At 45.6% G+C, this 20,508-nt stretch overlaps 1 protein-coding gene across 1 annotated transcript in view; it reads left to right on the plus strand.

Annotated features, from left to right (window-relative positions):
• The window catches only part of PDIA4 (protein disulfide isomerase family A member 4), an 82,873-nt gene that overhangs the window by 44,105 nt on the left and 18,260 nt on the right, over nucleotides 1–20,508 (plus strand). Inside the window, exons 5-7 of the mRNA XM_082259496.1 lie at nucleotides 946–1,151; nucleotides 7,745–7,903; nucleotides 17,510–17,661. Coding sequence (XP_082115622.1) covers nucleotides 946–1,151; nucleotides 7,745–7,903; nucleotides 17,510–17,661 — 517 coding nt within the window. The remainder of the gene's footprint in view (nucleotides 1–945; nucleotides 1,152–7,744; nucleotides 7,904–17,509; nucleotides 17,662–20,508) is intronic.

Below are 20,508 nucleotides of genomic sequence, written 5' to 3' on the forward strand. Positions count from 1 at the left end.
GGTGAGATTCCCTTCCGCTTCCCTGGTGCTTAACTCCTGGATCAGCTTCCTGATATCTGCACGTGTAGTGCAGAGTCTCCTGGTGATTGAAGGTGCCTGTGGAGGTGGGTCTGGTGGGGTCCTCTCCCTCTCTCATGAGGATCGCTCTGTGCCTTGTGCTGGCGACCGGGTGGTGCTATCTGCGCGGTGGGGGTTGACCCTTAGTGTGTTACACTTTTTTTTTTTTTTTTTTTGTGAGGGTTCCCCTGGTGAATCAGGGAGTCTTTGGAGCACGTTTCCCCACCTACTTCCCTCTCAAAATACAGGACCCTCCAGGTACCAACCATCCATCCATGCACTGACTGCGGTCCTGGAGTCCCTTGTGTCCCGGGTGGAGGTGGCTTGCAGTTGACAGGCTAGCAAAAAGTAAAAACATCCTGATGAAGCCTGCTGGGTCACGTGAAACGCGTTGACGTCACACGCGGCCTCGTCTCCGGCTCCGCCCCCCCCGTCCGGACCAACACGCCACCGCTGAAACTGCTGTAGCGGCGTCATTAAACTTGGGATCAGCATTCGCCTTCCTCTCTTTTCTTGGGGCACCATTCTCACCCTGGATCTCCGCACCTGGGGGGGATGGCCATCACTTTGGCTAGGCTTAATCTAGTTTTTTACATTGGGCCTGTTGAATGTTGGTTGCTGCGTTGCCCACCCCTCAGTTGAACTGCTTTTGGACGTCCGGAGGTTTAAAACCTATTTTCGTTTTGTTCCTATAATGAACAAAGATTTTAGGATTTTTGTGCTCGCTGTAAAATCCTCCTCTTGGAGTCAATTAAGGTGTGTGTTCATGCTCTTGGTACTGCTTTGCTACAAAACTGAGACCTGCTGATAGCAGGAGCATTATACTTTGGTCTGCCAATTCTACAACATTGATAACTGTTCAGTCTCTTGCATTTGATTGTACTTTAGGTGTGGACATTGTAAAAAGCTTGCCCCTGAATATGAAAAAGCGGCACAGGAATTGGGTAAGCGCACACCACCTATACCTTTGGCAAAGGTTGATGCTACTGCTGAAGATGAGCTTGCAAAGAGATATGAGGTAACAGGCTACCCCACACTGAAGATTTTTCGAAAGGGTAAAGCATTTGACTACAACGGGCCAAGAGAAAAATATGGTAATTATTGTATTTTTTTTAATTTATTTTTTCAAAGGACTTCAGTTCTTAGTAATTTTTTTGTTGTAAACTATACATCACTGCTCTAATTGATTGAAAATACAGGCATATGTGTTATTGCAGTCTAACGTGATAAACTTACCTAAGTACAGTATATTCAGAATGTGTAATTCTTAGCATTATTGGTTTTAAATAATTTTATGGGGCATTTTTATAAAACCCTTTATATAACCTTATAATAAAAAAAATAAACCTTCCTCCTTTCTAAACATTCTTAGCCCAGTACACCAGGCATCTGTGTTTGTACCCTGCGACAAGAGAAGGGCAGTTTGCATCTTGCAGCCATTGATACCAGCCCTTGTGCCCTTAACCTTAGGCAGACTATACAACACATATGTGCAGCTGCAAGGAGCATGCACCGAACACTTACAACCCGCGCATATGTGTTCGTGGTAGCTGAGGTTTCTGTGCTGAAGGCTCACTGGGCACTTCCAGTGGGAGATGGCAGGATGGGATCCTGATGATTGCAGCTAGTCACAGGGAACGGCTACTATGTAATAAAATAAATATATATTTAACTCATTTTTTTTTTTTTATCTTTTTTTTTTTTTTCACGGTTTTGAATGAGCCTCCTTCGCTTGTATCTTTTTTTTCTACTCCTTCTTCTGTTTGAAAGGAAAGTTTTTGATTTAGAGAAAAAAAAAAAAAATGGGGAGTAGCCAGAATCTGGAGCAGCTATGCATGGCAACTAGTCAGTTTTAATCATTTTCAAAGCGTAAGGCCTCCTTCACATGGTTAAGCTGCAAATGCCTTAATTCTATCAGCAAGAATTAGCGAGTTCTTGTGCCTGGAATGACCAGTGCATGCAAATAATATAGTGACAGCCAGCCAGTTTCCGAGCCTAGAGGCATCTTACTGCCTCCAGGCTTTAACACTATCCCCTAACTGCAGATACCTGCGTGTTGTATACTACATGCAAAAAGACTGCTACTGTCACCCTGTCAATACTTTTTATATGCTGAGTGGCTGCCGCTATCCACATGCACTTGTTTCAGCTGCTGGAATATTGATTCTTGCCACTGGAATCCAGTGTAGGCAGCTAAACGGTCGTGTGAAGAGGCCTAACTGAACAAGCTGAAGGTAGAAGCCGATTGGTTACTATGCACAGCTGCTCCAGTTTTTTTGATAAAATTACCCATGTGGCTTTCTCCTTCCAAACAAAGTAGCCAGAGATACAGGGGTAGCTACTATACAAGTGAATGTGTAATCAGGTGCCCCTCCTACTAGGTCTTGGACTAACCATTGGAGGGCCATCTGTGATTAGTCTTTCACCTGGCAGCACATGATCAAGCATGCTCCCAGCACAAACAAATACACATGTGGCAGCATGGCTTAAGGCACGGTCTGTGCTGCCACATGTGTACAGCTGTTGTTTAAACTTGGGAACATGTTACACCTGCATTTAGGGTGTAACATGTTGCCTTGTACCAGCCCCCCACCTTCATGACATTGGGAAGGGGTTCCTCTGCAGCCGTTGTGCCATTTTAAAATCGGCAGAGCTCCGGGCTCCATCCATACAGCCTCATCATTCATTCACAGGGACATGTTAATGAATAAACCTCAATTTCCATCTGCCACTACTCTCTCTTGGTCCATTGACACTTCCTGCAGCTCAGTAACTGACAGCCAAGAGATGTGGTAAGTGTTTTCAGGGGCCTGACCACCCACTGCTCTGTTTGCAGGCTCCTGTGTTGAGAGAGAAAAAAAAACCCTGAAGACCTTTTTTTTTTTTTTTTTTCCCCCTGCAAAAACTGCATGTTGATGGGGACAAGGGCCTCTTCCCGACAGCCCTGGGAAGTGGTTGTGGGGGTCTGCAGGCAGGGGGTTTATCAAAATCTGGAAGCCCCCTTTAACCACTTTACCACCGGAGGATTTTGCTGTCTTGCAACCAGGCCACTTTTTGCGATTCGGCACTGTGCTATTTTAACTGACAATTGCGCAGTCATGCAATGCCGTACCCAAAGGAAATTGACGTCCTTTTTTTTCCTACAAACAGAGCTTTCTTTTGGTGGTATTTGATCACCTGTGCGATTTTTACTTTTTGCGCTATAAACAAAAAAAGAGCGAAAACATTTGAAAAAATAACTACTTTTTTTTTCACTTTTTGTTTTTTTTTTTTTTATGAAATTCCCCCCCCAAAAAATGTAAAAAAAAATCAAAATGTTTTATCATTTTTGGCCAATTTGTTTTCTGCTACATATTTTTGGTAAAAAAAATCGCAATAAGCGATTTAAGATTTCTGTCATTTTTGGTGTTTTAACGAGTAATGGCGGCGATCTGCGGTGTTGTTGTTTTTTTTTTTTTTGCGGGACTGCGACATTGCGGCGGACAGATCAGACCCTTGACTGACATTTTTGACACTTTTGGAGGTACCAGTGACATTACTACAGTAATCGGTGCTATAAATATGCACTGTTACTGTAAAAATGACACTGGCAGGGAAGGGGTTAATTTTATTGGAGGGGGAGGGGTTAATGTATGCCTGGTGCTTACTGACATGTGTGGGGGGGAGGGGACTGAGTGACACAGGGACAGATCGCAGGTTCAGCTATGCTGAACCCTGCAATCTGTCACTGTCTGTCACTTAGGAGATTCGCCCGCTTTGTTTACACAAGCAGGTGGATCTCCACACTCGATTCCCCGACGATCGGGAAAGAGCGGCGGTGATCACCGCCGCTCCTCCCCTGGCCCAACTCCCACTGTGACTGAAAACAGCGGGGGCGAGCCTCCCACAAGGGGAGGAGTCCAGCGACGTAGGTCTACGTCGCTGGACGATAACGAGCCACATTGCCGCAGTAGCAGCAATGTGAGCGGGGGTAAAGCGGTTAACAAGGGGAGCTCCCAGATCCTGGCCCCCCCGTATGTGAATGAGTATGGAGTACATTTTACCCCTACCCATTTATGCCAAAAAAAAGCAGTGTAGTGTAAATAAAAACAAGAGACCAAGTCTTTTATTAAAATGAAGAATGTCCCCCTGCCATAGCTCCAACATGCCTCCGTTGTCTTCTCTCTCCACTGCTGTCTTCTTCTCTGTTGCTGCTGTCTTCTCTCCTGCTGACCCGGTCTGGCTCCTGCCATTGTCATCTCTGATGTCTGCCAGTTCCTTTTTAGCCATAGGGTCATTCTATGATGTCACCCTGAGACTCTACCCCTTGTGAAGTCACATGATTACCATGTACCCCCTCCCGATACTCAATGTACCCCCTCCCGATACTCATTCACATAGGAAGGGCCAGGATCTGGCGGCCTCCTTGTTAAAGTGGGATTCCGATAAGCCCCCTGCCATAGACCCCCCCCACAACCACCGCCCAGGGTTGTCGGGAAGAGGTCCGTGTCCCCATCAACATGTCCCCAGCCACAAAGCACCCACCCGAGGCCCTACAGTAAGAGCATCTCCTTGCATAATTTTTTCTGTAGATCTTTGGCCGTCCTGTCCTCCTTATGATTGACTGTTAGAATAATGACCCTGAAGCAGCAGCAGAGGTAAATGAAGGAAAAATCTACAGAATGAATGAAGTAAAAAGATGCTTGTACCATAGGTGCTCAGATACAGTTGTGACTAAAAGTATCACCATTCCCCCCCCCCCCCCCAAAAAAAAAAATCCAAAATAAACTGGTATCTGACATCTCATTCTTTATTCCATAGTCCAAAGAGCAGATGCTTTGCCTTTTTTTTATTTATTTATTTATTTTTGGCTTTTATTACTTGAGTCCCTTCCTGTGACCTGCTACACAACCTCATTGGAAGTTGGTGGTTTTGGAGCCTCCTGTGCAGCAGGAACTTTGCTAGTGGGGTAAAATTATTTTCTGACTGCTGCACACCTCCTCTTCCCTAGCATCCGAACACAATTCAATTTAACTCCACTTTTTCACTGCAGAATTGCTGCACAGAGTGACTGGATCAAAGCTTGACTGCACCCAAGCAGGCTGGTCCTCGCACATTTGTGTGTAACCCACTCCCTTTTTGGCAAAATATTTTTTTTTTTTTGCTCATTGGATGATGGAAATCAGGAGAGCTTCACCACATTCACTGAATTTAAAGGGGAAAATGAGTGCAACTGCACTTGCAAAGTGCCCAGTCTTTAGCGTTTAGTATATCAATCCCATAGAAACTGTACTTATTAACATTATTGTTTAAAAAAAAAATTATAATTTAAATGTCTTTATATGGACGTGGCCATCATTCGAAAAATGCTGAAGCTATCCATATGCTGTACAAATTCACTAAGTGGGTGGCCTTGCCGGCTGCTTTCTGTCTGAAATCTCGATTGAAAAATCAAAGGGACAGGGTGATTGTCGGCAGAAATGTTTTCTGTATCGATTCAGATGCCGCAGCTGTTTTAAAAGCCATTAGTCTATGGCATACACAAATAGCACAAAGTATGAAGAGGCAAATCAAATGTATTAGTTTTAATAATGGTTAGTTTAAATGTAAATATATTTTAAACTAACCTTTTCACACTAGCTGATTTTTGGTACATATATGCCATCAGGTATAGGTTCTGTACCTAGTTTGCATTTTGCAGATGGTCACAATGTCTTTAAAAAAAAAAAATAGGTGTTTTATACATGAAATTTTTTATTTTTTTTATCTTTGTTTGTATTTGTGTTTTTTACTTTGGATAAACAGAAATGTCCCATATTCGTGTGCTATGGAAAAATATATATATTTAAGTGATTGATTTTAAATGGAAATGTATGTAATGCCAAAATCTTTTTTTTTTTTTTTTTTTTTTTTTTACACACTTTAGCCTCGACCTATTTTATCCTTAGCACTACCAGCACACAATGTGTTTGCCAACGAGCATTGAAATGGGACACCAAGAATGCTGGCAGATCGTATCTTGAGAAAGGAGTACAGGAACTGGAGGATGCAAAAGGAGAAGGGGTTTGGGACTTTGAGTGAGGCATGTGACCAGACCTGGTTATAGAACTCAAGAGTACAAAATGAAATATGCATAAACAAGCAAAAATTGATGAATGTAAGATTGAATAAAAATAAATAACAATTTTATTGAATACAACAGATGGTAAGCATGTTGAATCATGTAAAACAGAAGATGGCATACATGGATGGTCCCAATATGACCGAGACCTAATGAAGGTGAACATTGTAACAATCAACTAGATGCTGGATTAACCAGATAATATTGGAAAATTGTGAGGACAGACACATGTAAAATCATATAAATTGTTTGAAGATTGCATTGCAGGCGATTATCTCTTTGCACTTTTTCTTCACATCACTTGTATCCTCTGCACTTTACTTTATTTCTGCATTTTAATTGACTGCACCTTCATGTACTCCTATTCACACCGCTTAGCATATGCTTTTTTTCCCTTGTGCTTCTCCTGGTTTTGGGACTTATTTACAGCCCCACTATACATGGTACTCAGTCAATATACTATAATTATTACCCCTACTTTCTATATGACCATACTCCAAATATATACGTTTTTAGAATCTACATGGGATGGGTAGTTGAGGCCATTGGTATCCCTCCATAGAGATGGCACCTGTCTCATATCTCTGCCTTTCCACCCTTTATGCACATGGCGTTGCTCCCTCAGTTCCCGGGTTAGACGGTTTCAGAGGACCCTCCATTAGCTCCATGTGGGAACAATTTGGGCTAATTTGTAAGTATTTCATCAATTGTGACAGACTTTGCTCTGAATAGGCGGTGATATTCTAAGAGCCATTGTAATACTCTCTTACATTTATATTATTTTTCTGTAGACAACTGATTGTGTATCTGCTCCTGAAGTGGAGAAACGCGTAGAGCACAATAGGATGCAATCTTCAAACTATTTTTTTATATGATTTTACATGTGTCTGTCCTCACAATTTTCCAATATTATCTGGTTAATCTAGCATCTAGTTGATTGTTACACTGTTTACCTTCATTATGTCTCGGTCATATTGGACCATCCATGTATGCCATCTTCTGTTTTTACATGATTCAACATTGTTACCATCTGTTTTATTCAATAAAATTGTTATTTTTATTCAATCTACCATTCATTGCTATTTTTTATTTTTTGTGTGTGTGTGTGCAGATTTAATTTTTTACTCTTGAGTTCTATAACCAGGTCTGGTCACATGCCTCACTCAAACCCCTTCTCCTTTTTGCTTCCGAATATAGGGATGGAGGTACAATTGTAGTTGTAACCTCATTTACAGTCCCAACCCTTCCCCTTTATAGGAACTGGTGGATGACCACAACAAGCAAACATGAGCGCATGCATAGGATTTCCTTTACAGGCACGCAGCTACTTGCTGCCCCTGAGTAAGCGGCCTTTGGCAGACTGTCACTGAGGATCAAAACTGTGTTTTAAAAATTCTGCAGCTGCCCAATTAGTTTGTCATTCTAAATATTGTCACATACTTTGGGCTCTGCACCAGTGTATATATGCAGTTTTTGATTATCCAAAGAGTAAATTTGCTCTTCTCAAAACTTCTGGTAATAACACACATAACACTCTTGGAAACAAGAGCATGGATGTTTAAATGTTTTTTTTTTCCTTCATTTAAGGGATCATTGATTACATGACTGAGCAAGCTGGGCCACCATCTAAACAGATTCAGACCATTAAACAAGTACAGGAGCATTTGAAAGATGGGGATGATGTTGTTGTCCTTGGAATTTTTAATGACGACCAAAAAAGAGAATTTGGAATTTATCAGGATTCAGGTATAGATTTAAAATGCGATCACCCTTTTTTTTCATTGCAAGAATAATTTTTGCTTTACAGCTTTAGTAAAAGTAAGTTGTCTGTTCTTCATAAATCCCTAAAGTTGTTCCAAAGGCTCAAGGTTTTTCATGGTGGGAAAATAGGCATATGCCCCAAGTGTGAGCAGGGCCACGGTGATCGTCGCATGTTTTGGAGGTGCTCCAAACTTCTGTCACTGGAAAGAGGTTTTGGATACGATATCACAGGTTTTCATGTTGAAGATCCCAAGGTATCCCATCGTTTTGTCTGCTAAACGTGTTCGAGGAGGAGTCCCTTACGTGCAACATATAATAACCTTAAAATAGCAGTATGTGCATTAATGGTAAGTTGATTGCACTGTATTGGATTACTCCTCGGTGCCCTCCAGGAAACAGTGGGTGGAACATGTGAATAACGCACTTATACGTGAGAAATTAACATATCAACACAGGAATTTTCCTTGCAAGTTTTATTCTATGTTGCAACCATGGCTGGATGTTCTGGGATTGGCCCCTCCTCAGTTGGTGGGTGACAGAATTTTCAAAAACCTAGGCCTTTATCAGGACTTGGTACGGATCTTCTGCTAGATTGTTCAGGTGATGATGCTCCATGTACGATTTTATCTTTATTTTTATCTCCTCACTGTTGGAGGAGGTTCTATATGTCTGATTCTTTTAGACTATTTTGGATACATATGGTTGTGTTGCGCTATATATATATATATATATATATATATATATATATATATATATATAACATTTTTGATGCAGTCACAGGGGAAGAGGCTTTTTTTTTTTTTTTTTTTTTTTTTTTTTTTTTCCATAGCGGAAGTTTCCTAAAACCCTGATCCACTGGAGATTCGGCCTCTTCACACAAAGCACCCAGGTGCTTCCCCCTGGCTTCAAATTCAAAACCTGATTTCAACTCTTTTAGCAGAAGATTTGGCTTGCAAAGCCCACCAAGTCTTCCCTGAAGCCCTCTTCTTAATGAAGTGGTGTCCTCACTCCTAGGGGTGGGGGAGACTTTAGTTAGTTTGCCTTTTGAGTCCCAGACTTGTGGGTTCAATTTGTGGTTTCAAAGGGGTACAAAATGGAATTTAAACTCTAACCCTCGCTGCTTTCTTCTCTTAAATCTAAAAACTGCCCAAAGTCAGTTAGATTTGCAGAATGTTCTGAATCATCTCTTGTCCCTGGAAGTGGTTGTGCTGGTACCTCCTACAAGACGGGCTCAAAGATTTCTACTCAACGTTTTCACCGTACCAAAGCCCAATGGGGATATTTGAGGTTCAGAATAGGACAAACTCCAAAATTGTTTGGAATTGGCAAGGTCAGTTATGACCTGTCTTAGACGAAGAGAACACCTGGCATCCAAGATGCCTAGTTACACATTCTCATTTATCAACCACATTAGCATTTTCTGCACTTTTTAGAATCAAGACGATTTCCAGTTTGTCGCAGTGGCTTTTTATCTTTTCTGTTCTCAGTGTTCACAAAGGTCTTAGAACCTCTTTCTGCCTTACTAAAGCCCCGTACACACACACAGATCGTCGTCATACAAATGTTCGTCTTTTCTCCCCGGGATGTCGGTGTCTGTTGAAAAGTGCAAAGACAGCACAAGGACAGCACAAGAATTTTGTCCGCAGACTTCAGCTGACTGCAGAAGTGATGTCATGTAATGGTTAACTTTCCCTGTGTTTTTTATTTTCTGAGCATGCCCAGTCTTGCAAATCTGCGGTCTGTCGGCTGATTTCTGTACTGACAGGCGAACAATCGTCCGTTCTGGTGTCCGCAGACAAAAAGTTTCATGTTTGCAAGAAAGACTCTTGTCCGCGGATTGTGTGCAGACAGCTGTCGGAGGCACCATACTAACACGCGTACAATCGGCAGATCTTTCGTCCGCCGACGTTTGTATGACGATGATCTGTGTGTGTGTACGGGGCTTAAGTCTTCTCCTGAAGGACTCATTTCGCTTCCAGCTATTTGCCAATGTCCACAGAACAATTCAGCTTCTTCAGGCATTCGGTTGGTCCGTTTTCAAAAATCTACTCAACAGGCATTTCATTGCCTGGAATACTTGAGCTGATCCTGAATCCATCCCAAGTCAAGGTTTTCTTTTAAAAAATAAAGGTTCTGTCTCAAGACTCTCTTATTTGGAAACAAAGGTCAGACATCTGTTGGGGAGATTCTTCATGAGTGCCATGCCTTGTAGTAACCTAATTTTGAGGCTTTTTCATTCTCTCAAGTGTATTTTAAAGCTGCTCTAGCAATTGTCGGCCTGGAATAGACCTGTTCAGGTTGGTGGGTGTTTCCTGTGCGTTCAAAAACTGGGAAACGGAGGCCTGGTGTCAAAAGGCCACCACCTGGTACTCTGTTCATACCTTCTTCCTTTTTTTTTTTTTTTTTTTTCAAATACTATCAGGCGGTCCACTCTTCTGCGGATGTAGCTTTTTGCTGCAAGGTTCTTGCAGCAGCACTCTGTGAAGTTGGGTCTGTTGATCCTTGTTGGTGGCCTGTTGACGCAAGTTCTTCTTACCTAGTTCTTGTCCACCCTTTGATTACTACGCCTCTGTCCTGTACTGTATATCCAAGAAAAGCAATTTACTTGTAAATTTTGTGTCTGGGATTATGGTACAGGACACCTTCCCTTCTATTCCTTGGTTACTTGCCATTATGTCCTTCAAAACTGAGAACCTACAGACTGGGGTAGGGTTATAGGGGGCATGCCAAGGGGGTGTATTCTCAAAAACTTCCTAGTGTCTAATCACTTGAATGTACTAGCCTGTAACCCAAGGTTTAGGAGTACTCGGCCTGTTGTAGGATATGTGTTTTTTTTTTTTTTTTTTTTTTTTATACCAGCATTGACTTTCTCAGTCTCTTGCAATGTTTGAAAAGCAGAGCTCAGTCTGGTAGAGAGAAACATGGCCCAACAGCCAGTCCATTGAGCTGCATGTGATAACAAGTAGCATGCTGATGGGAGAAGAGAGCAAAGTGAAAGGGAGATGGGCCTAACTGTGCTGCTTCTGTTTTTACTGTCTAGTCACAAGCTAAAGGACAGGGCTTGCAATTAATGAACTGCAGCAGAGAACAATCAGGTCTCCTGCCCTGGCAGACTAGCTATGCTGTGTACCCCCAAAGACCAAGAGGCAGGGGTTAAAAATATATTTCTCTTACGTCCTCCGACAGTCGCCGCCTCTTCATATTCGTCACATATGGGGTATTAGACTTTGCTCCGAAGGAGTAGCTAGGCAACAGAATATGTTAACAATAAAGCTTTTAACATATCCCACCCTCAAGGGGTGGTCCCCTCAGTCCATACCCTCCTACTTCCTGCAACCATATCTCAGTTTTAATGTCTAGCTTGTCAGGAGTGGCTGGCTCTCTCTGTGCTTGGACTTTCTGTCCCAGACTCTTTCTTCTTTTTAAAATTTTTGTTTGAGTTTTCTCTCTACCTTTTTACTTAGCTGTTATTTTGTCAGCGTTAGTTAGTTCTTCTGATGAAGAGGATCATGCGGACTGGGTCTCGGGCTGATCCCCCTGGTCGCAGGTCGTGGGTCAGTGGCTTCCCAGTCTCCCATCGAGCGTTCAGCCAGGTAACGCTCTTGGCACAGTGAACGACCCATCCCTGTTCGGTGCAGGGATGATTGGTGAGGTGGCTACCTCACTGGACGCTGTGCGGTTTCTTAACCCCCATTGTGTGCGTCTTGAATGCGACTCTCCCTGCCTCATGTGCAGCGGCTTGTTCGCCTGTGCGGGTCCCCCACGCCATGTGAGGTAAGTGTATTTATGTGGGGACCTGTCTGTCTGGGGGGGTGTCAGTCTGGGACTGTGTAACCTGCCTCTATTCACACTGCTTGTCTCCCTATCTCTCGGCTGCATGCTGTGGGCTGCAAGGGGGGGGGAGCTGTATGACACTGTGTGTGTCAGACTGGTCAATGTGAGAAGCTGTGTGCTGTGGGGCATGTTTTTTTTGGCATGTTTGGGCATATACAGCGATCGCTGCGGCGATCTGACATGTATTCTGATTTTGGAATGTAATGTGTGTTTTAATGCACTGTGGAGCGGCGGTTTCGGCGCCAAACGACGCCATTTTGCCTACACTTGCTCCGGCCGCATGTTTTACATGCATGGCGGCCATTTTCTTGTAGCCTCCATAGGCTTACATAGAGCGCCCTGGCAGCATCACTTCCTCTTTCCAGGAACACCGATCGAGGCAGCAGCAGCGGCGAGGGTCTCCTCAGGTTTTATCCTTCTGTTCTTGCTATCCATTGCCTGTGTTCAGTTTGCATATTCCCTGTGGGGGTCTTATTGTGCTTGAGTGTGGTGCGGTGGGCTGCGCTTGCCGCGCTTGCTTAAAAGGGGCAGTTAACCCTTTGTTGTCTGGCATTACAGGGGCAATGGATTCTCAGGAGGGCAAATTTCCTACAGCATTGGTGGAAAGCCAGGGGACCGCTGTTTCCCCCCCAGGGGGGGATTTAGCCACTATTGTGGCTGGCCTTGCTGCTCAGGTGCAGATGCTGGTGGCTGCTCAATCTACTAAAAGGCCCAGAGTTGCTCTTTCCTCTGATTCTGAGGGTGAAGGTGATGGGGCTGTTATGGCGGGGGCCTCCTTATCGGGGTCCCGCTCCTCTCTTGATCTAGTGGGGTCTGAGGTGGAGGCTGAAGTTGAGGGGGTTGATAATTCTCCCCCTGGCTCGCCTGAAGAGCTTGCAATCATGGATGAGTTGATTGCTTCCATAAAGCAAACGCTGCGTTTGCAGGACGAAGTGTGTCCCCCCGCTGCCTTGGCGGCTTATGGGACGCAGAGAAAACGCAGGACGCCGCAGGTTTTTCCCTGCAATGATGATTTTCAGCGCGCTGTTAAGGATCAATGGCGCAATCTGCGCAAACCTTTTGCGGTACCAAGTAGATTCAAGCTGCGTTATCCTTTTTCACCTTCCACTGATGAAAGGTGGTGTGTGCCTCCCCCAGTGGATCACGCAATTGCGGTTTTTGAACAAAGCCACTGCGGTTCCTGCAGAGGATTCCCCTGTGTTCCGGGATGCCACGGATAGGAGACTGGAGTCTCTTGCCCGTCATACTTATTCTGTTACGGGTTCTATGCTTAAGGCTCTGTTTGCTTCTCTCATGGCGGCCCAGGCGATCGCAAGTTGGACGCAGATGCTTAGGCGCGTCCTAGTGGCCGACTCGGCCTCGCCGGCGACCCTGGATATGGTGGATCAAATCCACCAGGGCTTCATGTATCTGTGTGATGCGGACCTGGACCTGGTTCCGTTGGCTGCACGTGTGCACAGCGTGGCGGTGTTGTCTCGCCGCCTGGTTTGGTTAAAATGTTGGTCGGTGGACCAATCTTCACGTAAGACCTTAGCCAATCTACCTTATGATCGGTCTCGCCTTTTTGGGGAGTCCCTGGATGTGTTGATTAAGGGGATCACCGGGGGTAAGAGCACTCTCTTGCCCCATTTCCCCAAGGCTAAGGGGGCTTCTGGGAAGAAGCATGCTAATTTTCGGCCCCCTCAGGGGTCCTTTCGTGCCTTTCGGCCGCACTACAAGGGCAAACCGTTCAAAGGTCAAGGCTCTCAGAAGAAGCCCTGGTCTGGTAAACAGAAGTCCGGCCAATCCGGATCTGCAGCCCATAACAGTTCGGCCTGAAGGGGCGCCCTCACCCAGTTTTGGGGTGGGGGGACGCTTGCTCGGTTTTCTTCGGCCCTGGTTGGCCCGTGTGCGGGACAGATGGGTTCAGGAAATCGTTCGATCTGGTTACAAGATCGAGTTTCTCTCTCGGCCGGAGAGCAGATTTTTTCCCTCAAATCTTCAACTGTCTCCAGAGCGCTTGCGGGACCTGCACCTGGCGGTGCGGGACCTGAGGGCTCAGGGAGTGGTGGTTCCGGTGTCTCATCGGGACAGGTTTCGGGGGTTTTATTCCAATCTGTTCACCGTGCCCAGAAAGGAGGGCAAGGTTCGTCCAATTCTGGACTTGAAGGCTCTGAACCGCTCTGTGCGGGTTCGCAAGTTCCGCATGGAATCCCTGCGGTCGGTGGTGGCTGCCCTGGTTCCGGGGGAATTCATGGCCTCCATCGATTTGAAGGATGCGTATCTTCACATCCCCATTTTCGAGGGTCACCAGAGATACCTTCGATTTGCCATTGCGGAGGATCACTACCAGTTCGTGGCGTTGCCCTTTGGTCTCGGCTCCGCGGGTCTTCACCAAGGTGCTTGCACCGGTTCTGGCATTATTGAGGGCCCAGGGCGTTTCTGTCCTGGGGTATCTGGACGACATTCTGGTTTGGTCTGCGACCAGCCAGGGTCTGGAGAAGGACCTGTCTGTCGCGATGCAAACTCTGCAGGAGTTTGGTTGGACGATAAATTTTCCAAAGTCAACACTGAGTCCGTCGGTTCGTCTTCCCTATCTGGGAATGATTCTGGACTCGGTGCAGGCGAAGGTCTTCCTGCCGGAAGACAAACTCAGGACTCTCCAGGAGGAAGTCAGGTCCCTCAGGGACGTTCCGCACTCGTCTCTGCGGACGTGTATGAGATGTCTGGGATTGATGGTCTCGGCCTTCGAGGCGATTCCATTCGCCCAGTTTCACACGCGGGGTCTCCAAGCGGAGATCCTGTCCAGGTGGGACGGGCGACCTCAATCTCTGGATCTTCAAATCTCGTTGAGTCATCGCACCAGAGGAAACCTTCTGTGGTGGCTCCAGTCCCCGTTGGTGTCCGGGGGGCAAGTCATTTCGTCCGATCTCGTGGACGGTAATCACCACGGATGCCAGCCTGTCGGGCTGGGGTGGAGTTCTGGGCGTTCTGTCCGCCCAGGGGACTTGGTCGGAGGGGGAGTCTTCCCTTCCGATCAACATTCTGGAATTGCGTACGAGAAGTCTCTGTCTTCATCGCTGGACGGACCGGCTGCAGGGCTGCCCGGTTCGGGTGCAGACGGACAATGCCACGGCGGTGGCCTACATCAACCACCAAGGGGGCACCAGGAGTGCCCGAGCGGCTCGAGAAGTGGCCGACATTCTGTCTTGGGCCGAGACTCATGTCCCGGCGATAACGGCGGTTCACATTCCGGGGGTGGAGAACTGGCAGGCGGACTATCTGAGTCGCCAGACCCTGGATCAGGGGGAATGGTCTCTCCACCCGGCTGTCTTCCAGATGTTGTGCGCGAAGTGGGGTCTTCCAGATGTGGACCTGTTCGCGTCTCGTCTCAACAAGGTGAAGAGGTTCGTGGCAAGGACGCGCGACCCTCGGGCAGACGCGTCGGACGCGTTAGTGGCCCCGTGGCATCAGTACAGGCTGATGTACGCGTTTCCACCGATTCAGTTGCTGTCCAGGTTCCTTCGCAGGTTACACTCGGAACGCAGCACGGTGATTCTTGTGGCACCGGACTGGCCTCGCCGGTCCTGGTACGCAGACCTCGTGAATCTGGCGGTCGACGCCCCGTGGCGTCTGCCTCTTCGAGACGATCTACTGTCTCAAGGACCGATATACCATCCTGCTTTACAGTCGCTGGCTTTGACGGCCTGGCTGTTGAGACCGAGGTCCTGAAGGAGAGGGGTCTCTCTCCAGAGGTCGTTCATACTTTAATCAACGCGCGGAAGTCTTCCTCAGGGAAGGTTTATTACCGTACTTGGAAGGCCTATTTTTGCCTGGTGTGAGTCCAGGGGGTTTTCACCCCGCACGTACTCGGTTTCCCGTGTGCTGTCTTTCCTTCAAACGGGTGTTGATCAGCGTTTGGCGCTGGCTACGATAAAGGGTCAGGTGTCTGCACTGGCCGTTCTGTTTCAACGTCCCGTGGCTTCCAACTCCTTGGTTGGCACCTTTGTTCAGGGTGTGCGGCATCTGGTTCCTCCTAGGAGGGATCCTCTGCCCCCTTGGGACTTGAATCTCGTTCTATCTGTGTTACAACGTGCTCCTTTTGAACAGATCAGGGAGATCTCGTTGTCTATGTTGTCCAAAAAGGTCGCCTTTTTGGTGGCGATCACTTCGGCTCGCAGAGTGTCGGAGCTGGCGGCTTTGTCCTGCAAGTCTCCGTACCTGGTTATTCATTTGGATAAGGTGGTCTTGCGACCTAATCCTTCGTTTCTTCCGAAACGAGTTTCGGAATTCCATCTTAATGAGGATATTGTCTTGCCTTCGTTGTGCGCGAAGCCTAAACATCCAAAGGAGGTGAGATTGCATTCTCTGGATGTAGTTCGGGCGATAAGGGTTTACCTTAAATCGACTGAGTCTTTTCGAAAGACGGACTCCTTGTTTGTTCTTCCAGAGGGTCCTCGGAAGGGCTTGGCGGCTTCGGTCTCTACCATCGCCAAATGGATCAGGCAGACCATTGAACAGGCCTATGCTTTGCAGGGGAAGGTTCCCCCTGTGCCTGTGAAGGCGCACTCTACTAGATCTCTGAGTACGTCTTGGGCCTGTCGTCATGGGGCTTCTGTAGCCCAGGTGTGTAAGGCGGCGACTTGGTCGACCGTGCACACTTTCACAAAATTCTACAAAGTAGATGTTCAGGCATCGGCGGATGCTTCCTTTGGCCGCAAGGTTCTTAGTGCGGCTGTTCCCTAGGATCCCTTGTTGGGGACTCCTGGCTGTTGGGATAAGTTTTGTATCCCCTGGTTTCTTGTCTTTTCCTGGGTTGTTGCTCCTGTTGAGCACTTGTTTTTTTGCTGTTGCCCAGCTGGTTTCCTTCCTTTGGTAAGGTTCCTTTCTTTGATGCGAAGACTGCGTTGCCTTTCGGCGCGGATGCGTTTCCCACCCCTCATGTTTGCACTGCTTTGGGACGTCCCCATATGTGACGAATATGAAGAGGCGGCGACTGTCGGAGGACGTAAGAGAAAACGGAATTTTTGTAAAATCTTACCTGTAAAATTCCTTTCTCTGAGTCCTCCGACAGTCGCCGCCCCCGCCCCTCTTTTGGGGTTTGGTTGCATACTCTACTGCTATTCCACTAAAACTGAGATATGGTTGCAGGAAGTAGGAGGGTATTGACTGAGGGGACCACCCCTTGAGGGTGGGATATGTTAAAAGCTTTATTGTTAACATATTCTGTTGCCTAGCTACTCCTTCGGAGCAAAGTCTAATACCCCATATGTGACGAATATGAAGAGGCGGCGACTGTCGGAGGACTCAGAGAAAGGAATTTTACAGGTAAGATTTTACATTCAGTTTTCTTCCATAAAATGGGGGGGGGGGGTGAGAAATGATTAGCTCACTGTCCCTGGTGAGGCTGCTCACATAAAGCAAGGCTCCTCTTCAATTGGTGGTCGGAATGTGTCTCAAAACGTAAAAACACAAAAGGAGCGCCAGGCAAAATGGTGATGGAATACAATTTTAGCTTTAATTATTCATCACTACAAACCTTGTCCCATACATGTATTTCTTGTGTGTATTTAGCAGTTTTCCTGGTTTTCAGCTTTTAATATCTTCCATGAAACATTTCACATGCACAAAGTGACAGCAGTCACTAGCCTTGTCTTGTTCCCAAAATGCATGGCACACTGTATATTTTATTTTATATAAATATAATTTCAGGAGCTTTGCCTCTAGATATTTAACTTTTTACGCTATTGTAATATTATTATTTCTTGTATATTTCAGCAAATGCTCTAAGAGAAGACTTTAAGTTATACCACACTTTCAACACAGACATTGCAAACTTTCTTAAAGTTTCAGCAGGACAAATAGTTGTAATGCATCCTGACCGATTTCAATCAAAATATGAACCAAAAACGCACATTCTTAAAATTAAGGTAAGTGTTGTTGGGGTTTTTTTTTTTTTTTTTTTTTAAGCCATTTCTAAATCTGACTATAAACATGGCAATAACCAGAAACACGTACTGCAATCATATTGGTTCACACACCCAATCCACCATGTCCTTGTCATGTCCAGGTCTCAATATAAAATGATTCAGATCTTGCTTTTCAGTGACCATTCTCTTGTGACTTGCATGTGACAGACTCGGCTGCTCATTTATTTTTGAAAAACATTACCAAAATGGATTTCACCAACAAATCATTTATTACTTCACAACTTGCACAAATGCAAAATAAACACTGTATATCCTCCTCCTGTAAAGTTCTTCTTCTTTCTTCTTTCTTCTTTCTTCTTCTCCTCCTCCTCCTCCTCCTCCTCCTCCTCCTCCTCCTCCTCCTCCTCCTCCTCCTCCTCCTCCTCCTCCTCCTCCTCCTCCTCCTCCTCCTCCTCCTCCTCCTCCTCCTCCTCCCTCCCTCCTCCTCCTCCTCCTCCTCCCACCAACCCCACAGGAGATGACTGACGGGCTCATTTACTGGATTGTGTGTATTTTTCCAGTGAGACAGGCTCCTGGAAGCTAAGAAGTATGATCTGCTCTGTGAACTTTATAGGGTTCTGGAAAAGAAAGGGTTGTGGCTGTAGGTTAACCATGTGGGAGGATATGCTTCATCATGTTTGTTCTAGAACTAGTCATTTCAGGGGGTTTATGTATGTAAAGGTATACTATATTGTCCAAAAGTATTCAGACGTCTGCCTTTTACACGCACTGTGCAAGCCAGTCAAGATCCACCACTCACTCATCCATTTCTTTATGGTCCTTGCTATATGCACTCGTTCAAATCATTTGGTGGAGAGGGGATTATGGCCTGGGGTTGTTTTTCAGGGGTTGGGCTTGGCCCCTTCGTTCCAGTTAAGTGAATTTCTAAGGCTTCGGCATACCAAGACCTTTTGGACAATTTCATGGCCCCTTTCTATTCAAACATGACAGCGCAGCAGTGCATTAAAGTTCATGTGCATGTAAAGGCAGGCATCCAAATACGTTTTTGCCAATCCAGTGTATATTGCCACTTGGCAGCACCTGCCCGCAATGTACTGCGTACAGGGGGCTACTGTAGGCAAAGCGATACTAGTAGGTTGCTGCCTACTTCTGGGTTTAGGGCACGCACCCATTGTAATTGCACACAGTGGAAGCCTGTCAGCAAGTCCTGGCCAATGATTAACGGCTGGGACCTGCTGTTTGGTTGAGTGCAACAGAGGGAAAGATCTGCCAGTTTCTCATCCCTGCAGGACTCTTAGAAACCCACATTACACTTAGTTAAGCCCCGTACACACGTACCGATTGTCGGCCGTAAATATTTGGCCGCCGCCGACCGATCGGCCGATTGTAGGCTTGTTAGTATGATACAGCCGACAGCGCATTTTCAGCCGAACAGAATCTGTCGTGCAGACTTTAAAATATTTGTTGGCCATCACCAGAATGGCCGATTGTTCGCCAGTCAGTACAGATTTCGGCCGACAGACAGCAGATTAGCAAGACTGGGCATGCTCAGAAAAAAGACAAGGAAAGTTAACATCACATGACATCACTTCTGCAGTCGGCTGTTGTTGGCCGACAAAATTCGTGTGCAGTCTTTTGCAGTTTTCAACAGACACGACAACCCTGGTCAAAAGACGGCCGATCGTTCGGCTGACGATCAGTACGGGGCTTTAGGCCTATATTTACCCTTTGATTGCCCTAGATGTTAAATTCCAGTGTCATTAGTCCAGTGACAGTGTATAATTCTTTTACTGATCACTGTATTGATGTCGGTGGCAGTTAGTCAGTTCTCCCCCAGTGTCAGTGTTGGATTGCCAACTGCACTGTTGCAATCTCATAAGTCGTTGATCACTGCCATGAGTATTATAATGAAATACAATTTGGTATCACGAAAACCAATCCATATAAACTTATCAGGACTTTTATTATCTTTTTTTTTTTTTTTTTTTTTTTTTTTTAAGTTTTTATCGCATAAAAACAGTGGTGATCAAATACCACCAAAAAGCTCTAGTTGTGTGGAAAAAAAATGGGTTTATATTTGTTTGGGTACAGCGTTTCATGACCGCACAGTTGCCAGTTAAAGTGGCGCAGTGCAGAATAGAAAAAAAAAATGGCCTGGTCATGAAGGAGGTAAAGTCTTCCGAAGCTGAAGTGGGTAAAATAAAGCACAGATTACACATTTTTGATTTTTCAGTTTATGATCAACCCGAAAAACCGTTTACTAGTACAAGAAAAATGTCCATCCATTTATTCCAATCGTCCATCCATAAATCATATGTAAATGTATAAGTCTTCAGGAAGACCTGGCTCTTTCCTAAAATATCAAGAAATTATTACAGTCCAAAATTACCAGGAAAGCCCTGCATCTGATAGCCTTCAGGCCCAATTCACACTAAATTCGGCTTTGAAATCTCGGTACTTCAGCGTGATTTCATGTGGCTTGCCGACATTAGTGCGACTTCATGCACAGATGTCCACGTTGCATATGAAATTGCCAAAAAAAATGAATAAAAGGAAAAAACAAAAAAAAATGATCCTATACCCACAGTCGATCCAGAGGAAGGCAAAAACAACCCAGCAAAGCATGATCCAATTTGCTCAAGCAGGGGATAAAATGCCTTTCTGATCCCTGGGGAGGCAATCTGATATTCCCTGAATAAACGTTGCCTATAAATGTTAGTATCCAGGCCTTTTTAAAAGCAGTTTACTGAGATGACCAGAACCAGCTCTTGAGACGTCTATTGTACATTTTCACAGCTCTAACTGTGAAGAAATCTCCATATTTAGAGATTAAATCTCCTTCCTGCC

The sequence above is a fragment of the Pelophylax lessonae genome (genome assembly GCF_965119305.1).
Source record: "Pelophylax lessonae genome assembly, chromosome: 5".
In the NCBI taxonomy this organism is placed as follows: Eukaryota; Metazoa; Chordata; class Amphibia; order Anura; family Ranidae; genus Pelophylax; species Pelophylax lessonae.